This window comes from Dendrobates tinctorius, unplaced genomic scaffold, assembly GCF_039654945.1.
Source record: "Dendrobates tinctorius isolate UK_male_01 unplaced genomic scaffold, ASM3965494v1 ptg000180l, whole genome shotgun sequence".
In the NCBI taxonomy this organism is placed as follows: Eukaryota; Metazoa; Chordata; class Amphibia; order Anura; family Dendrobatidae; genus Dendrobates; species Dendrobates tinctorius.
Genome location: NW_027361847.1, coordinates 351,144 through 371,931, shown reverse-complemented (window position 1 = coordinate 371,931; position 20,788 = coordinate 351,144). Strand labels below are relative to the sequence as shown.

General features: G+C 50.2%; 1 protein-coding gene across 6 annotated transcripts in view; it reads right to left on the bottom strand.

Moving 5' to 3' along the window:
• The window catches only part of LOC141054882 (uncharacterized), a 39,991-nt gene extending 19,684 nt beyond the window's left edge, over positions 1 to 20,307 (bottom strand). For 2 of the 6 annotated variants that reach the window (XM_073551766.1, XM_073551767.1), the window contains exons 1-7: positions 20,195 to 20,299; positions 18,926 to 19,073; positions 18,431 to 18,610; positions 14,025 to 14,148; positions 10,578 to 10,726; positions 5,524 to 5,703; positions 4,747 to 4,870 (exon numbers count right to left, since the gene is read on the bottom strand). In XM_073551766.1, the coding sequence (XP_073407867.1) occupies positions 4,747 to 4,870; positions 5,524 to 5,703; positions 10,578 to 10,726; positions 14,025 to 14,148; positions 18,431 to 18,610; positions 18,926 to 19,003 (835 nt within the window). In that variant the 5' untranslated portion in view covers positions 19,004 to 19,073; positions 20,195 to 20,299. Of the gene's footprint in view, positions 1 to 4,746; positions 4,871 to 5,523; positions 5,704 to 10,577; positions 10,727 to 14,024; positions 14,149 to 18,430; positions 18,611 to 18,925; positions 19,074 to 20,194 lie in introns of all 6 variants that reach the window. The other 4 variants (XM_073551771.1, XM_073551770.1, XM_073551768.1 and 1 more) reach the window with 4 other exon arrangements.
• Positions 20,308 to 20,788: the final 481 nt, after the last annotated feature.

The following is a 20,788-nucleotide window of genomic DNA, read 5'->3' as shown; positions in this document are numbered from 1 at the left end:
TCTGCCACGTCATCTGTCAGTGACGTTCAGGCAGCAGAGGGCACGGCACGCACTAACCACGTCACCGCGCCCTCTGCTGTCTGAATGTCACTGACAAGAGGACACATCAGACAGCAGCAAGCACCGATGGACCGGGGACAGGTGAATATAGCCTATACTTACCCTGGCGCGGTCTCTGCAGTCCCGTTCTCCCACAGGTTCCCTTCAGCGGTCACGTGGTACCGCTCATTAAACTCATGAATATGCACATATTCATGAGTTTAATGAGCGGTACCATGTGACCGCTGAAGGAAGGAAAAGAGACCATGGAGAAGCGAGGGGGCTGCAGAAACCACACCAGGGGGGTCAGTATAATCCATGACACCCCCGCCGACCCCCAGTATATGACTCGAATATAAGCTGAGAGGGGGACTTTCAGCCCAAAAGTATTCCATGTGCGGTCTAACCAGAGATTTGTACAGAGGCAGTATAATGCTCTCATCATGTGTATCCAGACCTCTTTTAATGCACCCCATGATCCTGTTTGCCTTGGCAGCCGCTGCCTGGCACTGGCTGCTCCAGGTAAGTTTATCATTAACTAGGATCCCCAAGTCCTTCTCCATGTCAGATTTACCCAGTGGTTTCCCATTCAGTGTGTAATGGTGATATTGATTCCTTCTTCCCATGTGTATAACCTTACATTTATCATTGTTAAACCGCATCTTCCACCTTTCAGCCCAAGATTCCAACTGATCCAGATCCATTTGTATAGAATACCATCTTCTCTTGTATTGACTGCTTTACTGTTGTGAATTTGCTTTCTGGCCTCCCTGTTGTGAGCTCATCTGTTCATTCATCCTTTGTGTCCGAGGATCTCCCTCTTCTGGTGAAGGAAGGTAGTGAGGCTGATTTGGATGAAAGAAACCAAACACCTGATCAGGTGGATTGTGACTGGGTAACAGGAACTTCAGAGTGGATATAAGGCAGCCGACGCCCTTCTGAGTCGCTGGTGATTTCTCTGCTGGATTCTTGGAGACCAGTCTGATTCCTGCTTCCCAAAGATAAGTTTTTGCTCTGCTATTGAACTTATTAGTTTTGGTTTTGTTTACCTTGTTTTGGAGTTCAGCCATCCCCGGCCGGGGGTGTGCTGGATTCTTTTTCCTTGATCAGTGTTCTCTTTTGCTCTGCTTTCAGAATATTCTGAGTGCTGATATTGGGTTTGAAGTCTAGTGACTTCAGGGTCCTTTTTGCTTATCCGTTGTGTTGGTAATATTTTTAGCAGGGTTTTCTTGGATTGCAGACAGCAGTTTTTCTGTCCTGTCCTTTTTAGTTAGCCTGGGCCCCATCGTTTGCTCAACCTATCTTTCTATCTGTTAGTGTTTTCATCTTGCTTCACCGTCATATGTTGGGGGCTGCCTATTGCTTTGGGGTCTGCTCTGGGGTAGTCAGTTTTTCCCTTTTCTCTCTTTAGGCTTGTGTAGATCTCCGGCTGTGACAAGGTGTCTAGGATCACCGTAGGAACACTCCACGGCTACTGCTAGTTGTGTGATAGGATCAGGGGTCTGCAATCCGCTAGTTTCCAACCTCTCTGATTTTCTGGGCTGAGCTTATGTTGTTGTTTTCCTCCTCGGTGACTCAATCATAACACCTCCCTCTGGTTATTACTGAAGGTAATGGAGCTGGTCAGATTGACAGAGGGGTTGCGAGTTCTCTTTCTGGGCTCCCTCTGGTGGTTACTGGAGGTAATAGAGCTGATCTGATTGACAGAGGCTTGCCACCTGATAATAAGGATGACGATTGGAGATCTGGGGTTTCAGATTGGGATTTAAGACAGCCGACTCCCTCTATCCCTGCTGGTGATTTTCTTCCTGTGCCCTCTGAGGTCTGATGTCTCCTGCTCTGTCCCTGCATGGTTCAGCTAAGTGGTTCATTTGCTATTCTGTTTGAATTTGATCTGGTTTTGTCTATATTTGCTTTGTGCGGGTCAGTCAGATCCGGCTGGGGCTGTGCTGAATCACCGCCCATATGTTACTGCTTGTGCCAGTTTGTTTTTGTCCCCTGTTAGATTGTTCTCTTTCTGCTCTGCTTCCAGAATATACCAGAGTGCTCATATAGTGGGGGCGAAGTCATGCGACTTCAATGTTTTTGTGAATGAGACAAGTTGGACTTTTTTGCAGGGTTTTTTGCGTGATTGCAGACAGTCTTTCCTTTCCTGTCTAGTCAGTGTGGGCCCCATCATTTGCTCAGTCTATTTTCCTGCCTGCGTATGTGTTTTCATCTTGTCTCACCGACAATATATGTTTGGGGGCTACCTATTCCTTTGGGGTCTCCTCTGGGGCAGTTTAGATTTCTCCTTTCTTGCTTTAGGCTTAGTTAGCTCTCCGGCTGTGCCGAGGCGTCTAGGATCATCGTAGGCACGCTCCACGTCTGCTAGTTGTGTGGATAGGATCAGGGGTCTGCAATCCGCTTAGTTACCAACCTCTCTGGTTTTCTGTGGCTTAGCCTGGGCCTGCTCTCCTCTTCGGTGACCCATTCATAACACTTTACATAGTTTTGTATCATCTGCAAATATCGATATTTTACTGTGTAAACCTTCTACCAGATCATTAATATGTTGAAGAGAATATGTCCCAACACCGACCCCTGCGGTCTCCACTGGTCACAGCGACCCAGTTAGAGAATATACCATTTATAACCACCCTCTGCTTTCTATCACTCAGCCACTTACTTAGCCATTTACACACATTTTCCCCCAGACCCAGCATTCCCATTTTGTGTACCAACCTCGTGTGGCACGGTATCAAACGCTTTGAAAAAATCGAGATATACCACGTCCAATGACTGACCTTGGTCCAGTCTATAGCTTACCTCTTCATAAAAGCTGATTAGATTGGACTGACAGGAGCGATTCCTCATAAAGCCATGCTGATATGGAGATACACAGTTATTCTCACTGAGATCATCCAGAATAACATCCCTCAGAAACCCTTGAAATATTTTACCAACAATAGAGGTTAGACTTACTGGCCTATAATTTCCACGTCACTTTTAGAGCCCTTTTAGAATATTGGTACCACATTTGCTATTCGCCAGTCCTGTGGAACAGACCCCGTCACTATACAGTCCCTAAAAATAAGAAATAATGGCTTGTCTATTACATTACTTAGTTCTCTTAGCACTCGTGGGTGTATGCCATCCGGACCCGGAGATTTATCTATTTTAATCTTATTTAGCCGATTTCACACCTCTTCTTGGGTTAGATTGGTGACGCTTAATATAGGGTTTTGTTTGTCTCTCGGCATTTCACCTCGCATCTTTTTCCACCATGAATACCGTGGAGAAGAATTATGGGGCTTTTCTGTGGAATCTGACCAGACAATCTCTCCTTGGCTCCCCGTGTACATGAAGGATGCCAGGTGCACGTCTGTGGAGTGAGCTCAGATTGCTGATGTTTAACCACTTCAATGCTGCCGACATCCTGACAGTGCCTTTTAAAGGGAACCTGTCATATAATAATGCTAATAGCCTGCAGATACGGGGTTAATCTGCAAGTTAACAGCATTTTGAACCTGCTCGGTGTCAGCACTGAGAGCCCCGCTGCTGGGAGGAAATGAACCTTATTCCACCTGGCAGTGTTCACCTTCCAGTCAGAGTTTCAGCAGGCGCAGCTACAGTCATCGCTCAGTGTATAGAGAGAGGCGGCAGTTACCGTGCCCCCGGCACTGACAGCCGGCTCAGCATTAGAGGTCACCATTAGAGCCGGCTGTCAGTCAGTGCTCACTGTATACTGAGGGGGTCACTGAAGCTGCACCTCTATGGCTGGAAGTCGATCGCTGCCGGGGGAATAACGTTAATTTCCTCCTGGCAGAGGGGCTCTCGGTGCAGGGGCCGGGCAAGATCAAACCATTATTAACCTGAAGGTTAACCCCATGTCTGAAGGTTAATGTTATTTTACATGGCAGGTTCCCTTTATGTGGTTGGGTGCCCTAGTCCCCAGAGCGGTGATCTGACCTTCTCCTCCACTACGGAAAGATCTGTGCTTCTACGCCTGCAGAGTGAGTGGTGAATAGACGCAGGGCCGGAGAACTGCTGGAAAGCCTCCATGTCAGACTCTGACGGGTGATCGGCTCCACCACGTTCCATCTTTATGTCAGGACAGCGACTTGTGTCTCGAGGTCTGAGGGACGGTCCTGTGCCGATATTTATCAAGGACTTTGTGCACAGAACGGAGAGTGATTTGTCACAAAGAAGGAGAGAATGAAGGAGGAGTCCAAGGAAGGTGACACAAGTGTCAGCCAAGAGGGAGGAGCCGGACGCCGACCAAAACTGATGACGACATTGAGCCTGCACCGATTCTAAGCGATGGACGAGCGACAGCGGATTAGGGGGAAAATCACCCGTACATTAACCCCGACTCTGCTGAGTAACAATCCACGACAGACTTAGGGACGGAAAGAACTCACAGAGAGAAAGGACAGAAGGATGAGACATCTGCAGACAAAATGTGGCCCGATGCTCTAAGAAAGGCGAAAGATTCTGAAAGAAGCCGCCAAGAACGAAGACTCAAGACTGATGAAGACGAGACGACAACGGAGAAACCGCGACTCACAGATCAGAAGAAAATAATCAGGGAAATGAAAGCTGTTGTCAGACGGAGGAAATGTAGAGAAAACCAGAGCAAGTCTGGAGAAAACTCATCTATTATAGGAGGACGCCGGAGAGACGTCATCACATCCACCGGAGCCAACAAGGAGCCTCGCTGCTCACCTCGTGGTGTAAGAGGCCGGAGCTCCTCCATCATCACGGCCTGGTACCGATCCTGGTGTCCTTCTAGATACTCCCACTCCTCCATGGAGAGATAGACAGCGACGTCCTGACACCTTATAGGAACCTGACAACAACGACACCATGATCACCCACAATCCTCCAGTGCCGTCCTGTAAAATGTCCCAGCAGTCACCACTCCGGTCATCACCCAGAATCCTCCAGTGCCGTCCTGTATAATGTCCCAGCAGTCTCCTCTCCGGTCATCACCCAGAATCCTCCAGTGACGTCCTGTATAATGTTCCAGCAGTCACCTCTCCGCTCATCACTCAGAATCCTCCAGTGCCATCCTGTATAATGTCCCAGCAGTCTCCTCTCCAGTCATCACCCAGAATCCTCCAGTGCTGTACTGTATAATGTCCCAGCAGTCACCTCTCCGGTCATCACCCAGAATCCTCCAGTGCCGTCCTGTATAAAGTCCCAGCAGTCACCTCTCCGCTCATCACCCAAAATCCTCCAGTGCCGTCCTGTATAATGTCCCAGCAGTCACCTCTCCTCATCACCCAAAATCCTCCAGTGCCGTCCTGTATAATGTCCCAGCAGTCACCTCTCCTCATCACCCAGAATCCTCCAGTGCCGTCCTGTATAATGTCCCAGCAGTCACCTCTCCGCCCTTCACCCAGAATCCTCCAGTGCCGTCCTGTATAATGTCCCAGCAGTCACCTCTCCTCATCACCCAGAATCCTCCAGTGCTGTCCTGTATAATGTCCCAACAGTCACCTCGCCGCTCAGCAGCTCGATCATCTTGTTGATGAGCTCCAGGATCTTCTTGTTCCTCTCATGTATCGGGGAGTGCGGGGGAGGCTCTGTGATGGGGCCCGGGCTCCGCCCTCTTGACTCCTGGAGATGGATGATGGGAGTCACACAGTCCCCCGGTGTCTTCCTCACTATTGTGCAATCCTGTGTATGGAGAGAGACACTAAGGGAGAAGAATTCCTTCCCGACTCGAGATCTGACAATCAGTAGAAGTCCCGGGATCAATAACCGTCTCCAGTAATCTGGGGCCATAACCCGGAATATTATTACACTCCGGACAGACATCCCGGCCCCTCTACAGCTCTTATAGGGAATCCCCATGACAACAACTCCGGGCAGAGAGCTCCACAGAATCCCTGCTGTTACAGTAAAGAATCCTTCTCTCCTATTCTGGATTTCCTCTTCCCGGTGTCGGACTTGTCACATCACACAATAAAGCTGATAGAAATTAGGGTGAATGGGGTGCTGCATCACACTATAGATTTACATAGAGGGATGAGGCAGGGGTGTCCACTCTCCCCTTTTCTGTTTGCTTTGGCTGTGGAACCGTTGGCCGCCAAAATTCGACAGTCAGCAGAGGTTTCCGGGTTTAAATACGGGGTTATAGAAGAAAAGACAGCGCTCTATGCGGACGGTATCTCGCTATTTCTGAGTGCTCCACACGCATCTTTGGGAAATGCTATACAGGTTATTGAGGGGTTTGGATCTTTGTCGGGGCTGGTGATTAACTGGAGTAAATCAATTTTAAGGTAGATAACGCAGGGGATGGTTTGGGTGGCGCTGCGAATGGGGGCAGGCTTAAAGTATCTGATCAATTTAAAGTATTTGGGGATATGGATTTCTCTGCCGGTTAAAGATTATTTGCATAAATTTCTGACCCCTCCTCTGGGGATTCTTAGGGCAAAGGTGGGAGCTTGGACTAAACTGCAGCTGTCGGTGGTGGGCCGAGCTAACCTCATTAAAATGATTCTGATGCCCAAAATACTGTATGTCCTCCACAATGCACCCATTTGGATACCTCAAGGGAAGTTTAAGCAAATTAACTCTTTGTTTAGAAGTTTGGTGTGGGGGAAACAGTATCCTTGTATTAGGTTGGAGTCACTTCAGCGCCCCAAGGAGGACGGGGGTTTGGCTTTGCCTAATCCTGAAATATATTTTCTTGCGGCCCAGTGCCAGCATCTAAAGGGCTGGGCGCATGAGGCGACCTCCAGCGTGATACAGCGTATAATGGGGAAACTGACTAATAGATGTCCTGTGGTGCAATGTTTAGAAGATGGCTCCCTGGGGCACTTGGGAAAACACACCCTACATTATTTCTGATATATAAATTATGGGGGAGAATCAAACAAATTTGTGGGTTCACCTGTTTGACCAGGTTTTCACCGATATGGTATAATAACAATTTATCGGAGTTTATGGCCAAAGGGATAACGGTCTGTTTTACAGATACTAGATCAGCAGGGGCTGAAGGCCTTTTCTCAGGTACAATCGGAATTTGGACTTAGCGCTTCGGGGGGTTTTCAATAAGCGCAGATGAGGCACGCATATACAGCTCAGAACAGGGGTGACCACCTTAAAATCCAGGGGGACATTGTGTTGGAATATGTGTGTGGGACTGGGACTACAAAAGGGGTCATTTCCTCCCTATATAGGGATTTACTACATTCCTTTCTACTTAACCCCTTAACGACCGCCGATACGCCTTTTAACGGCGGTAATTAAGGGTACTTAAACCACAGCGCCGTTAATTCACGGCGCTGTGATTTAAGTGAATAGCGCCCCCCAGTGTCGGATTTTCTCCGGGGTCTCGGCTGCCAGGGGTAGCCGAGACCCCAGAGAACATGAATCGGTCGGTTTTTACCGACCCCCGCTTTTGCGATCGCCGTTATTAACCCTATAACGGCGACCGCAAAAAAAAAAAAAAAGCAGCCGCGATTTTACATTTAATTTCTCTTTCCTCTGATGTGATCGCACATCAGAGGATAGAGAAATAGGGTCCCCGATCCCCCCGGTCCCCTCCCGGTACCTCTCCCTTGTCCTCCGTCCCCTCCCGGTGGTCCCGCGCCCGCCGGCGTCATCCGATGGGCGCCGCCATCTTGAAAATGGCGGGCGCATGCGCAGTGCGCCCGCCGGGAATCTGCTGGCTCCGGCTGGCAGATTACATTCATTATTTTGATCACTATGATAAACGATCATAGTGATCAAAATAACAAAAATAGTACATAACCCCCCCGTTTATCACCCCCTTATATAGGCACACATAATGAAATAAAAAAAATATTTTTTTTTTCAGTTTTCCATAAGGGTTAGGGTTAGGCTCGGGTTAGGGTTAGGCTCGGGTTAGGGTTAGGCTAGGGTTAGGGTTAGGCTAGGGTTAGGGTTAGGCTAGGGTTAGGGCTAGGCTAGGGTTAAGGGTTAGGGTTGGGCTAAGGGTTAGGGTTGGGCTAAGGGTTAGGGTTGGGCTAAGGGTTAGGGTTGGGCTAAGGGTTAGGGTTGGGCTAAGGGTTAGGGTTGGGCTAAGGGTTAGGGTTGGGCTAAGGGTTAGGGTTGGGCTAAGGGTTAGGGTTGGGCTAAGGGTTAGGGTTGGGCTAAGGGTTAGGGTTGGGCTAAGGGTTAGGGTTGGGCTAAGGGTTAGGGTTGGGCTAAGGGTTGGGCTAGGGTTAGGGCGAACTAGGTTTAGGGTTAGAATTAGGATTAGGGTTGGGATTAGGGTTAGGGGTGTGTTGGGGTTAGGGTTGGAGCAAGAATTGAGGGGTTTCCACTATTTACCATCTTTGGGGGTCTAAAAATTGGGGTCTAAAAAATCACTTTTGTGGAAATAAAAAACTTTTTATTTTCACGGCTCTGCGTTTATAAACTTCTGTGACGCGCTTGGGTGTTCAAAGTGCTCACCACACATCTAGATAAGTTCCTTAGGGGGTCTAATTTCCAAAATGGGGTCACTTGTGGGGGGTTTCCACTGTTTAGGCCCATCAGGGGCTCTGCAAACGCAACATGATGCCCGCAGACCATTCCATCAAAGTCTGCATTCCAAAATGGCACTCCTTCCCTTCCGAGCTCTCCCATGCGCCCAAACAGTGGTTCCCCCCCCACATATGGGGTATCAGTGTACTCAGGACAAATCGAATAACTGTGGGGGTATGATTTCTCCTGTTACCCTTGTAAAAATAAAAATTTGGGGGCGAAAAGATCATTTTTGTGGAAAAAAAATGGATTTCTTATTTTCACGGCTCTACGTTATAAACTTCTGTGAAGCACTTGAAGGTTCAAAGTGCTCACCACACATCTAGATAAGTTCCTTCATGGGTCTAGTTTCCAAAATGGAGTCACTTGTTGGGGGTTTCCACTGTTTAGGCCCATCAGGGGCTCTGCAAACGCAACATGATGCCCGCAGACCATTCCATCAAAGTCTGCATTCCAAAATGGCACTCCTTCCCTTCCAAGCTCTCCCATGCACCCAAACAGTGGTTCCTCCCCACATATGGGGTATCAGCGTACTCAGGACAAATCGCATAATAACTGTGGGGGTATGATTTCTCCTGTTACCCTTGTAAAAATAAAAATTTGGGGGCGAAAAGATCATTTTTGTGGAAAAAAAAATGGATTTCTTATTTTCATGGCTCTACGTTATAAACTTCTGTGAAGCACTTGAAGGTTCAAAGTGCTCACCACACATCTAGATAAGTTCCTTAATGGGTCTAGTTTCCAAAATGGGGTCACTTGTTGGAGTTTTCCACTGTTTAGGCACATTAAGGGCTCTCCGAACGCTACATGGCATCCGATCTTAATTCCAGCCAATTCTGCGTTGAAAAAGTCAAACGGTGCTCCATCCCTTGCGAGCTCTGCCGTGTGCTGAAAAAGGGGTTTACCCCCACATATGGGGTATCGGCGTATTCAGGAGAAATTGTACAACAAATTTTGTGGTTGATTTTCTCTTTTAACACTTGTGAAAATAAAAAAAATTGGTTCTGAAGTAATTTTTTTCCAAAAAAAAGTTAAATGTTAATTTTTCCCATCCACATTGCTTTCGTTCCTGTGAAGCACTTAAAGGGTTAATAAACTTCTTGAATGTGGTTTTGAGCACCTTGAGGGGTCTAGTTTTTAGAATGGTGCCACTTTTGGGTATTTTCTGTCATGTACACCCCTCAAAATGACTTTAAATATGATGTGGTCCCTAAAAAAAATGGCTTTGTAAATTTTGTTGTAAAAATGAGAAATCGCTGGTCAACTTTTAACCCTTATAACTTCCTAACAAAAAAAAATTTTGCTTCCAAAATTGTGCTGATGTAAAGTAGACATGTGGGAAATGTTATTTATTAAGAAATTTATGTGACACATCTCTCTGATTTAAGGGCATAAAAATGTAAAGTTTTAAAATTGCAAAATTTTAAAAATTTTTGCCATATTTCTATTTTTTTCATAAATAAACACAAGACTTATCGAAGAAATTTTACCACTAACATGAAGTACAATATGTCACGAAAAAAACAATCTCAGAATCAGCAGGATCCATTAAAGCGTTCCAGAGTTATAACCTCATAAAGGGACAGTGGTCAGAATTGTAAAAATTGGCCTGGTCATTAAGCTGCAAACTGGCTCTGTCGCTAAGGGGTTAAATTCCCAATCAATGCAAGGGCTAAGTGGGAAAGAGAGCTGGGCCAATTGGAGGACGAATCGTGGGAATCAGCTTTGGAATGGATACCAAAATGGTCACTGAGTGAGCCGTATAGGCTGTCTCAGCTTTATATAATACACAGAGCTTATAGGTCCCCGGATGTGTTATATAAGGCGGGCCTACAACCTAACTCTGAATGTCCCCGGTGTAGGAATGAATGTGCAGGTATATATCTATGTTTGGGAAAAGGACAATGCGAGCTGTCTAAATAGGGGGTGGGGATTTATTATATCGGGGGTTGGTTACTTGAAAAGGAATGTATTCTTATAATATGCATCCTATGGTGTTATTCCTAATAAAAATCGGAGAGAAAAAAAAGCTGATAGAAATGTAGAGGAGTTACCTCTCCGCTCAGCAGGGAGATGATCTCCAGGGCGCAGTGGAATAATCTCCTGGTGGTCTCATTCCTGTCCTCGTCCATCCTCATGTGGTCATTCAGGAGGAGGAGGGATGAGCACTGGATCAGCTGAAGGGATCTCGTCCTGCCGGCGTCTTCATGATGAAGGAGAAGATGGAAATCACAGAGGACGAGATAACGTGAGATACAGAATGGCAGTCACTGAGCAGAGAGGAGCAGGTCCTCCGAGCCGTCACCACATGGATTATCGGAGGATTCCCAACATGGACAATTATGTCAATGACAGGATAATGAATAAGGGACAGATGCGGATTCCCCATGGGCGGGGTCGTCTGAAGACTTTATTTCCTTCTGAGAACCAGAAATAACCAAAACTGTGGCTATTTAACCTCTTCATTGGTGAAAAGATTACTGACTGAGGAGTCTATGGGAAGAGGTCCCTATTCCCTTCTTTCATCAGCCCTAGGCTTACCCAATAAAGATCAACTTTCCTTCCTTCTCATACCCCTACCAATCCCCTTCCATCTGTTTATATAATTTGAATAAAATGATGGGAATATAAACAAGTCTCAGGTCCATCAAGTCCAACCTTTCTCCACCTCTTCTATATTCTTTTTAGATTATTTATAACCCACGTCATTCACTGGAAGAAAATCATCGGGCCCTTCTATTAATGCTGCTATAGTGTCATCACTTCCTCTTGTGGTCGGCATTCCAGTCTGACTGCTCCAACTGTAAAGAATCCTTTCCTATTGAGCTGCCAAAGTCACCTTTCCTCCACCTATCATGAGTGTCCCCTGGATCTTTTTAAGGGCTTTGCCTTCAATAATATGGAAACTAAATCTGGAAAAAACCCTTTCTGACTCAACAGTGCCAACTCAATGTCCATGCTGTTAGTTGAATGCCCTTCACTTGAGAGTGGCATACAGTACCCTGAGTGAGAACGTGTGGGATCTCCGACAGGATCCATGGATCGGACATTGACATTAACCTCATTAAGGCCATCTACCACATAAGGGTTTTCTTTTAAATTTAGTGAGCAGAACATCTTCACTCTCCTGTTCTGCTCGTTGGTAAACAGGTCCATCTCTGGTAATCCCCACAAGTCTACATCTGCTGAAACACCTCAGCGTTTAAGGTCCATTCCCCTTGTTTCAGTCGGTTGCGGCTAAGGAAGTCTGCTTTGTGTTTTCTTTCCCCTTTATGTTTAACGCTGTTAGGGATAGAAGGTGTTGCTCTGCTAGATGTATAAGATTATTTACTGCTTCCATTAGGGAGTGGGACCTTGTTCCCCCCTTATGGTTGATATACGCCACTGACGGGGGATTGTGTAACATGAAGTAAGAAACCCTTTAAATGCTCTTTCTACTGCCCACAACTCCCTAAGGTTCGAAGCCTGACCCCTCTCGTAAAGTGACCAAGAACCCTGTATTGCCCGATCTCTCCAGTGTGCCCCCCACCCTGAACTTCTCGCATCTGTTGTAAGGCTGAGTTCACATGCAGCGGAACTCTCGCGGAAATTACCGCGAGAATTCCGAATTCCATTCCGCGGGAAAATCGCATTTTAAATTCCCGTGATTTTCCCGCGGAAAAACTAGCATTTTGCAAGCGTAATATGCTTGCAGAATTGCTAAAACGATCTGAAGCATTGCTTGGAGAACTGATTGACAGGTTGGTCACACTCGTCAAACAAAGTGTTTGACGAGTGTGACCAACTTTTTACTATTGAGGCTGCCTATGCGGCATCAATAGTAAAAGATAGGATGTAAAAAATAATAATAAAAAAAAAAATATTGTTATTCTTACCTTCCCGCCTCTCTCCACGCTCCCGGTCCCAGTAATCCTTTGCGTGAATTACCGCGATGACGTCCGTTCTCGCGGGATCGCGACGTCTTGCGGTCATTCGCGATGACGTCGCGCGACTGACCGCGAGACTTTGCGATGCCGCGAGATCGGACGTCATCGCCCGAAAAGGATTACTGGGACCGGGAGCGTGGAGAGAGGCGGTAAGGCTGCGCGGGACGCCGGAAGGTGAGAATACCAATATTTTTTATTTTAAATTCTATTTTTTACAGGGATATGGTACCCAAAGCCCGGAGGACAGTCTCCTCTCCTCCGCACCGTGGGTACAATCCGCAAATGTTCTGCTTACTTTTCGCCTGGTGTGCACAGTCACATGCGGAAAGTAAGCAGAACAATGCATTCCTATGGGTGCGGGATCGCCGCGATTCCGCAAAATTAATGAGCATGCTGCGTTTTTTTTTCCGCGATGCGATTCCGCCGTGGGAAAAAACCGCAGCATTAGCACAGCATTGCGGAATCCCATAGGAATGCATGGGATGCTTAATTTTAGCTACTTCGCGGTAAAAACACGCGGAAAATACCGCCGCGAAAAAAACAGTACGTGTGAATGCAGCCTAATAATGTCGCACACTGGGTTCATCCATTGGAGCCCTGACGACACGTTTATCTTTTACACCCACCATAAAAGGGAATTTCTGATTATCGAAGAAAGTTCTACTTTTCCTTCTAAATGTCCTATTAACAGCTTCTGTGCAGATAATATTTCCCACTCATGCTGTCTCGCATGTAACTGGGCCCACATCACCACTGGGATTCAGGGTGTCAGAGTCCCCAACCCGGACATTGCTTTACTCAAAGGCGTTTTTAGAAACCCCATTTCTATTGAGGCTGGGGCTACTATCATGGACTACTTTTTGTCTAGAAGGTATCTTCAAAAGGTAGGGCTGATCTTTTAGAGGATTTTGAGATTCCATGTCTAATCTGGGAACCCTGTCCCACATTTCTGTATCCTCTCTCTTCAAAAGGATATCTCCTTCTGCAAAGTAAGGGAAGAACCATAGAATTTTCAGGCTTCTTCCATTCCTTGAGTAGATATCTCATTAACAGGAAAGGTACATTTCCTCCTCTGCTCCAGACCCCCAAACATTACATCCTCTAGGAATTACGCCATTTTCCCCCTTTAAGGCTCATATTTTGTTCTAGCGGCCATAACCAATTTGTCCGTATCCTTTACCAGAAAAATGGTCTTCCCCCTATGTCACTGTCTGAAGAAGAGGATCCATATCATATTCCCCTTCTGATAGCGAGGAAATATCAGACTCAGAAGAGACTTCCCTAAATCTTTTCTTACCTTTCCTCAATAAGGATTTCATGGAGTGATCCACCTCTACACTCACGACAGACATCAAGGATGCCGGGACAGGCCGGGGTAAGATTGCTAGTCTTTTCACCACCTGGCTTCAGCTCAAGGTTCAGATCAAAGACAGGAAACCAACTGGTGCCGGGAGAGGAACCGTCCTTCTATTCCAGTAAGTTTCCTGTCCTTGGGGGGCAGATCTCTCTCTCAGGTGGTGCGGTCATGGGTGTAGAAAAAACTGGAGATTCATATCAACGACATCTACCGAGTACCTGGTGATGTGAGAGACCAGCGCTCCTCCATCCTCACGTCCTGGAGCCGATCCTGGTGTCCTTCTAGATACTCCCACTCTTCCATGGAGAGAAAGACAGCGACGTCCTGACACCTTATAGGAACCTGACAACAACACCGTCATCACCCAGAATCCTCCAGTGCCGTCCTGTATAATGTCCCAGCAGTCACCTCTCCTCTCATCACCCAGAATCCTCCAGTGCTCTCCTGCATAATGTCCCAGCAGTCACCTCTCCGCTCATCACCCAGAATCCTCCAGTACCCTCCTGTATAATGTCCCAGCAGTCACCTCTGCGCTCATCACCCAGAATCCTCCGGTGCCCTCCTGTATAATGTCCCAGCAGTCACCTCTCCGCTCATCACCCAGAATCCTCCAGTGCCGTCCTGTATAATGTCCCAGCAGTCACCTCTCCGCTCATCACCCAGAATCCTCCAGTGCCCTCCTGTATAATGTCCCAGCAGTCACCTCTCCGCTCATCACCCAGAATCCTCCAGTGCCGTCCTGTATAATGTCCCAGCAGTCACCTCTCCGCTCATCACCCAGAATCCTCCAGTGCTCTCCTGCATGTCCCAGCAGTCACCTCTCCTCTCATCACCCAGAATCCTCTAGTGCCGTCTTGTATGTCCCAGCAGTCACCTCTCCGCTCATCACCCAGAATCCTCCAGTGCTCTCCTGCATGTCCCAGCAGTCACCTCTCCTCTCATCACCCAGAATCCTCCAGTGCCGTCCTGTATAATGTCCCAGCAGTCACCTCTCCGCTCATCACCCAGAATCCTCCAGTGCCGTCCTGTATAATGTCCCAGCAGTCACCTCTCCGCTCATCACCCAGAGTCCTCCAGTGCCGTCCTGTATAATGTCCCAGCAGTCACCTCTCCGCTCATCACCCAGAATCCTCCAGTGCCTTCCTGTATAATGTCCCAGCAGTCACCTCTCCGCTCATCACCCAGAATCCTCCAGTGCCGCCCTGTATAATGTCCCAGCAGTCACCTCTCCGGTCATCACCCAGAATCCCCGGTGCCGTCCTGTATAATGTCCCAGCAGTCACCTCTCCGCTCATCACCCAGAATCCTCCAGTGCCCTCCTGTATAATGTCCCAGCAGTCACCTCTCCGCTCATCACCCAGAATCCTCCAGTGCCGTCCTGTATAATGTCCCAGCAGTCACCTCTCCTCTCATCACCCAGAATACTCCAGTGCCGTCTTGTATAATGTCCCAGCAGTCACCTCTCCGCTCATCACCCAGAATCCTCCAGTGCTCTCCTGCATGTCCCAGCAGTCACCTCTCCTCTCATCACCCAGAATCCTCCAGTGCCTTCCTGTATAATGTCCCAGCAGTCACCTCTCCGCTCATCACCCAGAATCCTCCAGTGCCCTCCTGTATAATGTCCCAGCAGTCACCTCTCCGCTCATCACCCAGAATCCTCCAGTGCCGTCCTGTATAATGTCCCAGCAGTCACCTCTCCGCTCATCACCCAGAATCCTCTAGTGCCGTCTTGTATAATGTCCCAGCAGTCACCTCTCCGCTCATCACCCAGAATCCTCCAGTGCTCTCCTGCATGTCCCAGCAGTCACCTCTCCTCTCATCACCCAGAATCCTCCAGTGCCGTCCTGTATAATGTCCCAGCAGTCACCTCTCCGCTCATCACCCAGAATCCTCCAGTGCCTTCCTGTATAATGTCCCAGCAGTCACCTCTCCGCTCATCACCCAGAATCCTCCAGTGCCGTCCTGTATAATGTCCCAGCAGTCACCTCTCCGTTCATCACCCAGAATCCTCCAGTGCCGTCCTGTAAAATGTCCCAGCAGTCACCTCTCCTCTCATCACCCAGAATCCTCCAGTGCTCTCCTGCATAATGTCCCAGCAGTCACCTCTCCGCTCATCACCCAGAATCCTCCAGTGCCCTCCTGTATAATGTCCCAGCAGTCACCTCTCCTCTCATCACCCAGAATCCTCCAGTGCTCTCCTGCATAATGTCCCAGCAGTCACCTCTCCGCTCATCACCCAGAATCCTCCAGTGCCCTCCTGTATAATGTCCCAGCAGTCACCTCTCCGCTCATCACCCAGAATCCTCCAGTGCCCTCCTGTATAATGTCCCAGCAGTCACCTCTCCGCTCATCATCCAGAATCCTCCAGTGCCCTCCTGTATAATGTCCCAGCAGTCACCTCTCCGCTCATCACCCAGAATCCTCCAGTGCCGTCCTGTATAATGTCCCAGCAGTCACCTATCAGCTCATCACCCAGAATCCTCCAGTGCCCTCCTGTATAATGTCCCAGCAGTCACCTCTCCGCTCATCACCCAGAATCCTCCAGTGCCGTCCTGTATAATGTCCCAGCAGTCACCTCTCCGCTCATCACCCAGAATCCTCCAGTGCCTTCCTGTATAATGTCCCAGCAGTCACCTCTCCGCTCATCACCCAGAATCCTCCAGTGCCCTCCAGTATAACGTCCCAGCAGTCACCTCTCCGCTCATCACCCAGAATCCTCCAGTGCCCTCCTGTATAATGTCCCAGCAGTCACCTCTCCGCTCATCACCCAGAATCCTCTAGTGCCGTCTTGTATAATGTCCCAGCAGTCACCTCTCCGCTCATCACCCAGAATCCTCCAGTGCTCTCCTGCATGTCCCAGCAGTCACCTCTCCTCTCATCACCCAGAATCCTCCAGTGCCGTCCTGTATAATGTCCCAGCAGTCACCTCTCCGCTCATCACCCAGAATCCTCCAGTGCCTTCCTGTATAATGTCCCAGCAGTCACCTCTCCGCTCATCACCCAGAATCCTCCAGTGCCTTCCTGTATAATGTCCCAGCAGTCACCTCTCCGCTCATCACCCAGAATCCTCCAGTGCCGTCCTGTATAATGTCCCAGCAGTCACCTCTCCGTTCATCACCCAGAATCCTCCAGTGCCGTCCTGTATAATGTCCCAGCAGTCACCTCTCCGCTCATCACCCAGAGTCCTCCAGTGCCGTCCTGTATAATGTCCCAGCAGTCACCTCTCCGCTCATCACCCAGAATCCTCCAGTGCCGTCCTGTATAATGTCCCAGCAGTCACCTCTCCGCTCTTCACCCAGAGTCCTCCAGTGCCGTCCTGTATAATGTCCCAGCAGTCACCTCTCCGCTCATCACCCAGAATCATCCAGTGCCTTCCTGTATAATGTCCCAGCAGTCACCTCTCCGCTCATCACCCAGAATCATCCAGTGCCGTCCTGTATAATGTCCCAGCAGTCACCTCTCCGCTCTTCACCCAGAGTCCTCCAGTGCCGTCCTGTATAATGTCCCAGCAGTCACCTCTCCGCTCATCACCCAGAATCCTCCAGTGCCGTCCTGTATAATGTCCCAGCAGTCACCTCTCCGCTCTTCACCCAGAATCCTCCAGTGCCTTCCTGTATAATGTCCCAGCAGTCACCTCTCCGCTCATCACCCAGAGTCCTCCAGTGCCGTCCTGTATAATGTCCCAGCAGTCACCTCTCCGCTCATCACCCAGAGTCCTCCAGTGCCGTCCTGTATAATGTCCCAGCAGTCACCTCTCCGCTCATCACCCAGAGTCCTCCAGTGCCGTCCTGTAAAATGTCCCAGCAGTCACCTCTCTGCTCATCACCCAGAATCCTCCAGTGCTGTATAATGTCCCAGCAGTCACCTCTCCGCTCATCACCCAGAATCCTCCAGTGCCTTCCTGTATAATGTCCCAGCAGTCACCTCTCCGCTCATCCCCCAGAATCCTCCAGTGCCGTCCTGTATGTCCCAGCAGTCACCTCTCCGCTCATCACTCAGAATCCTCCAGTGCCGTCCTGTATAATGTCCCAGCAGTCTCCTCTCCACTCATCACCCAGAATCCTCCAGTGCCGTCCTGTATAATGTCCCAGCAGTCACCTCTCCTCTCATCACCCAGAATCCTCCAGTACCGTCCTGTATAATGTCCCAGCAGTCACCTCTCCGCTCATCACCCAGAATCCTCCAGTGCCGTCCTGTATAATGTCCCAGCAGTCACCTCTCCGCTCATCACCCAGAATCCTCCAGTGCCGTCCTGTATAATGTCCCAGCAGTCTCCTCTCCGCTCATCACCCAGAATCCTCCAGTGCCGTCCTGTATAATGTCCCAGCAGTCTCCTCTCCGCTCATCACCCAGAATCCTCCAGTGCCCTCCTGTATAATGTCCCAGCAGACTCCTCTCCGCTCATCACCCAGAATCCTCCAGTGCCGTTCTGTCTAATGTCCCAGCAGTCACCTCTCCGCTCATCACCCAGAATCCTCGAGTGTCGTCCTGTATAATGTCCCAGCAGTCACCTCTCCGCTCATCACCCAGAATCCTCCAGTGTCGTCCTGTATAATGTCCCAGCAGTCACCTCTCCGCTCATCACCCAGAATCCTCCAGTCCTGTATAATGTCCCAGCAGTCACCTCTCCGCTCAGCAGCTCGATCATCTTGTTGCTGAGCTCCAGGATCTTCTTGTTCCTCTCATGTATCGGGGAGTGCGGGGGAGGCTCTGTGATGGGGCCCGAGCTCCGCCCTCCTGACTCCTGGAGATGGATGATGGGAGTCACACAGTCCCCCGGTGTCTTCCTCACTATTGTGTAATCCTGTGGATGGAGAGAGACACTTAGGGAGAATTCCTTCCCGACTCCAGATCTGACAATCAGTAGAAATCCCGGGATCAATAACCGTCTCCAGTAATCTGGGGCCATAACCGGGAATATTATTACACTCCGGACAGACATCCCGGCCCCTCTACAGCTCTTATAGGGAATCCCCATGACAACTCCTCCGGGCAGAGAGCTCCACAGAATCCCTGCTCTTACAGTAGAGAATCCTTCTCTCCTATTATGGATTTCCTCTTCCCGGTGTCGGACTCGTCACATCACACAATAAAGCTGATAGAAATGTAGAGGAGTTACCTCTCCGCTCAGCAGGGAGATGATCTCCAGGGCGCAGTGGAATAATCTCCTGGTGGTCTCATCCCTGTCCTCGTCCATCCTCGGGGGTCATTCAGGAGGAGGAGGGATGAGCACTGGATCAGCTGGAGGGATCTCGTCCTGCCGGCGTCTTCATGATGAAGGAGAAGATGGAAATCACAGGGGACGAGAGAACGACAATCACTAAATTCTGCCCAAATATCAACATTTATCAGGAAGAATCTGGAGGAAAAGCCACAAAACTCCACCGTGGCCTCCTCCGCCGATCTGACCGCTCATCATCAGCCTCGTAGGAGGACGGTCACCGCGGTAACGCCACCGCCAGCGGGGGGACGGTCACCGCGGTAACGCCACCGCCAGCGGGGGGACGGTCACCGCGGTAACGCCACCGCCAGCGGGGGGACGGTCACCGCGGTAACGCCACCGCCAGCGGGGGGACGGTCACCGCGGTAACGCCACCGCCAGCGGGGGGACGGTCACCGCGGTAACGCCACCGCCAGCGGGGGGACGGTCACCGCGGTAACTCCACCGCCAGCGGGGGGACGGTCACCGCGGTAACTCCACCGCCAGCGGGGGGACGGTCACCGCGGTAACTCCACCGCCAGCGGGGGACGGTCACCGCGGTAACTACACCTCCAGCGGGGGACGGTCACCGTGGTAACTCCACCGCCAGCGGGGGACGGTCACCGTGGTAACTACACCGCCAGCGGGGGACGGTCAGCGTGGTAACTACACCTCCAGCGGGGGACGGTCACCGTGGTAACTACACCTCCAGCGGGGGACGGTCTCCATGGTAACTCCACCTCCAGCGGGGGACGGTCACCGTGGTAGCTACACCGCCAGCGGGGGACGGTCACCGTGGTAGCTACACCGCCAGCGGGGGACGGTCACCGTGGTAACTACGCCTCCAGCGGGGGACGGTCACCGTGGTAACTACACCTCCAGCGGGGGACGGTCTCCATGGTAACTACACCTCCAGCGGGGGACGGTCACCGTGGTAACTACACCGCAAGCGGGGGACGGTCACCGTGGTAACTCCACCTCCAGCTGGGGACGGTCACCGTGGTAACTCCACCTCCAGCGGGGGCCGTGAGGTGAGGAGGAGACGCTGCACATCCCCCATACAATGCTGCCCGTCCCCAACACTGAGGAGCCGCAGTCACATGGAGCAGGAGCCTCCACAGGAACAGCTCTGATCTCCCCCCACACTCTCCTCTCACAGATTCACCACAAACCCTCCTGTCATCTCACCGGAATGGCGGGAACCGGAAATCTGCTGCTGGCTGACCCCAGAGAACACGAGCTGCGCACACCCGGGACGGAGCGGCTGCACTGAGAGTAGATGCTAGACTGGATGGGCTCCTTGCAGGTGTGACGTCAGCTCTGGGGGCGTGTCACACCGGGAGGGGGCGTGTTCTGACAGTAAAGGCAGGAAGAGAAGCCGCCATTACACGCTGGCTCAGCTGTTTCTCTGGTGCCGGCGGCTGTGAGCAGTGTGGAGGAGGTGAGCGGCGTCAGTGACCGGCAGGAGGTTTAGTAACAGGTTGGTGTCTTTTTAGATGTTTGGTTGATGGGGCTGATACTTGGGGCTAACTACTGGGATTTGGGGGCTTATCTGGGAGCTGTTTGGTTCCCGGAGGGGAGCTTGTGGGGTCTGTTTGGGGTCTGGGGGGATAATGCACACTTGCGGGGTCTGGATGACCCCTTCATTAACCCCCCCCACCCAGAAGCCCAACCAGACCCCACAAGCGTGCATTAATCGCTCCCCAGACCCCACAAGCGTGCATTATCCCCAGTAGGGCTCAACCAGATCTCGGGGGGGGGGGGGGGGATTTAATGCACAAT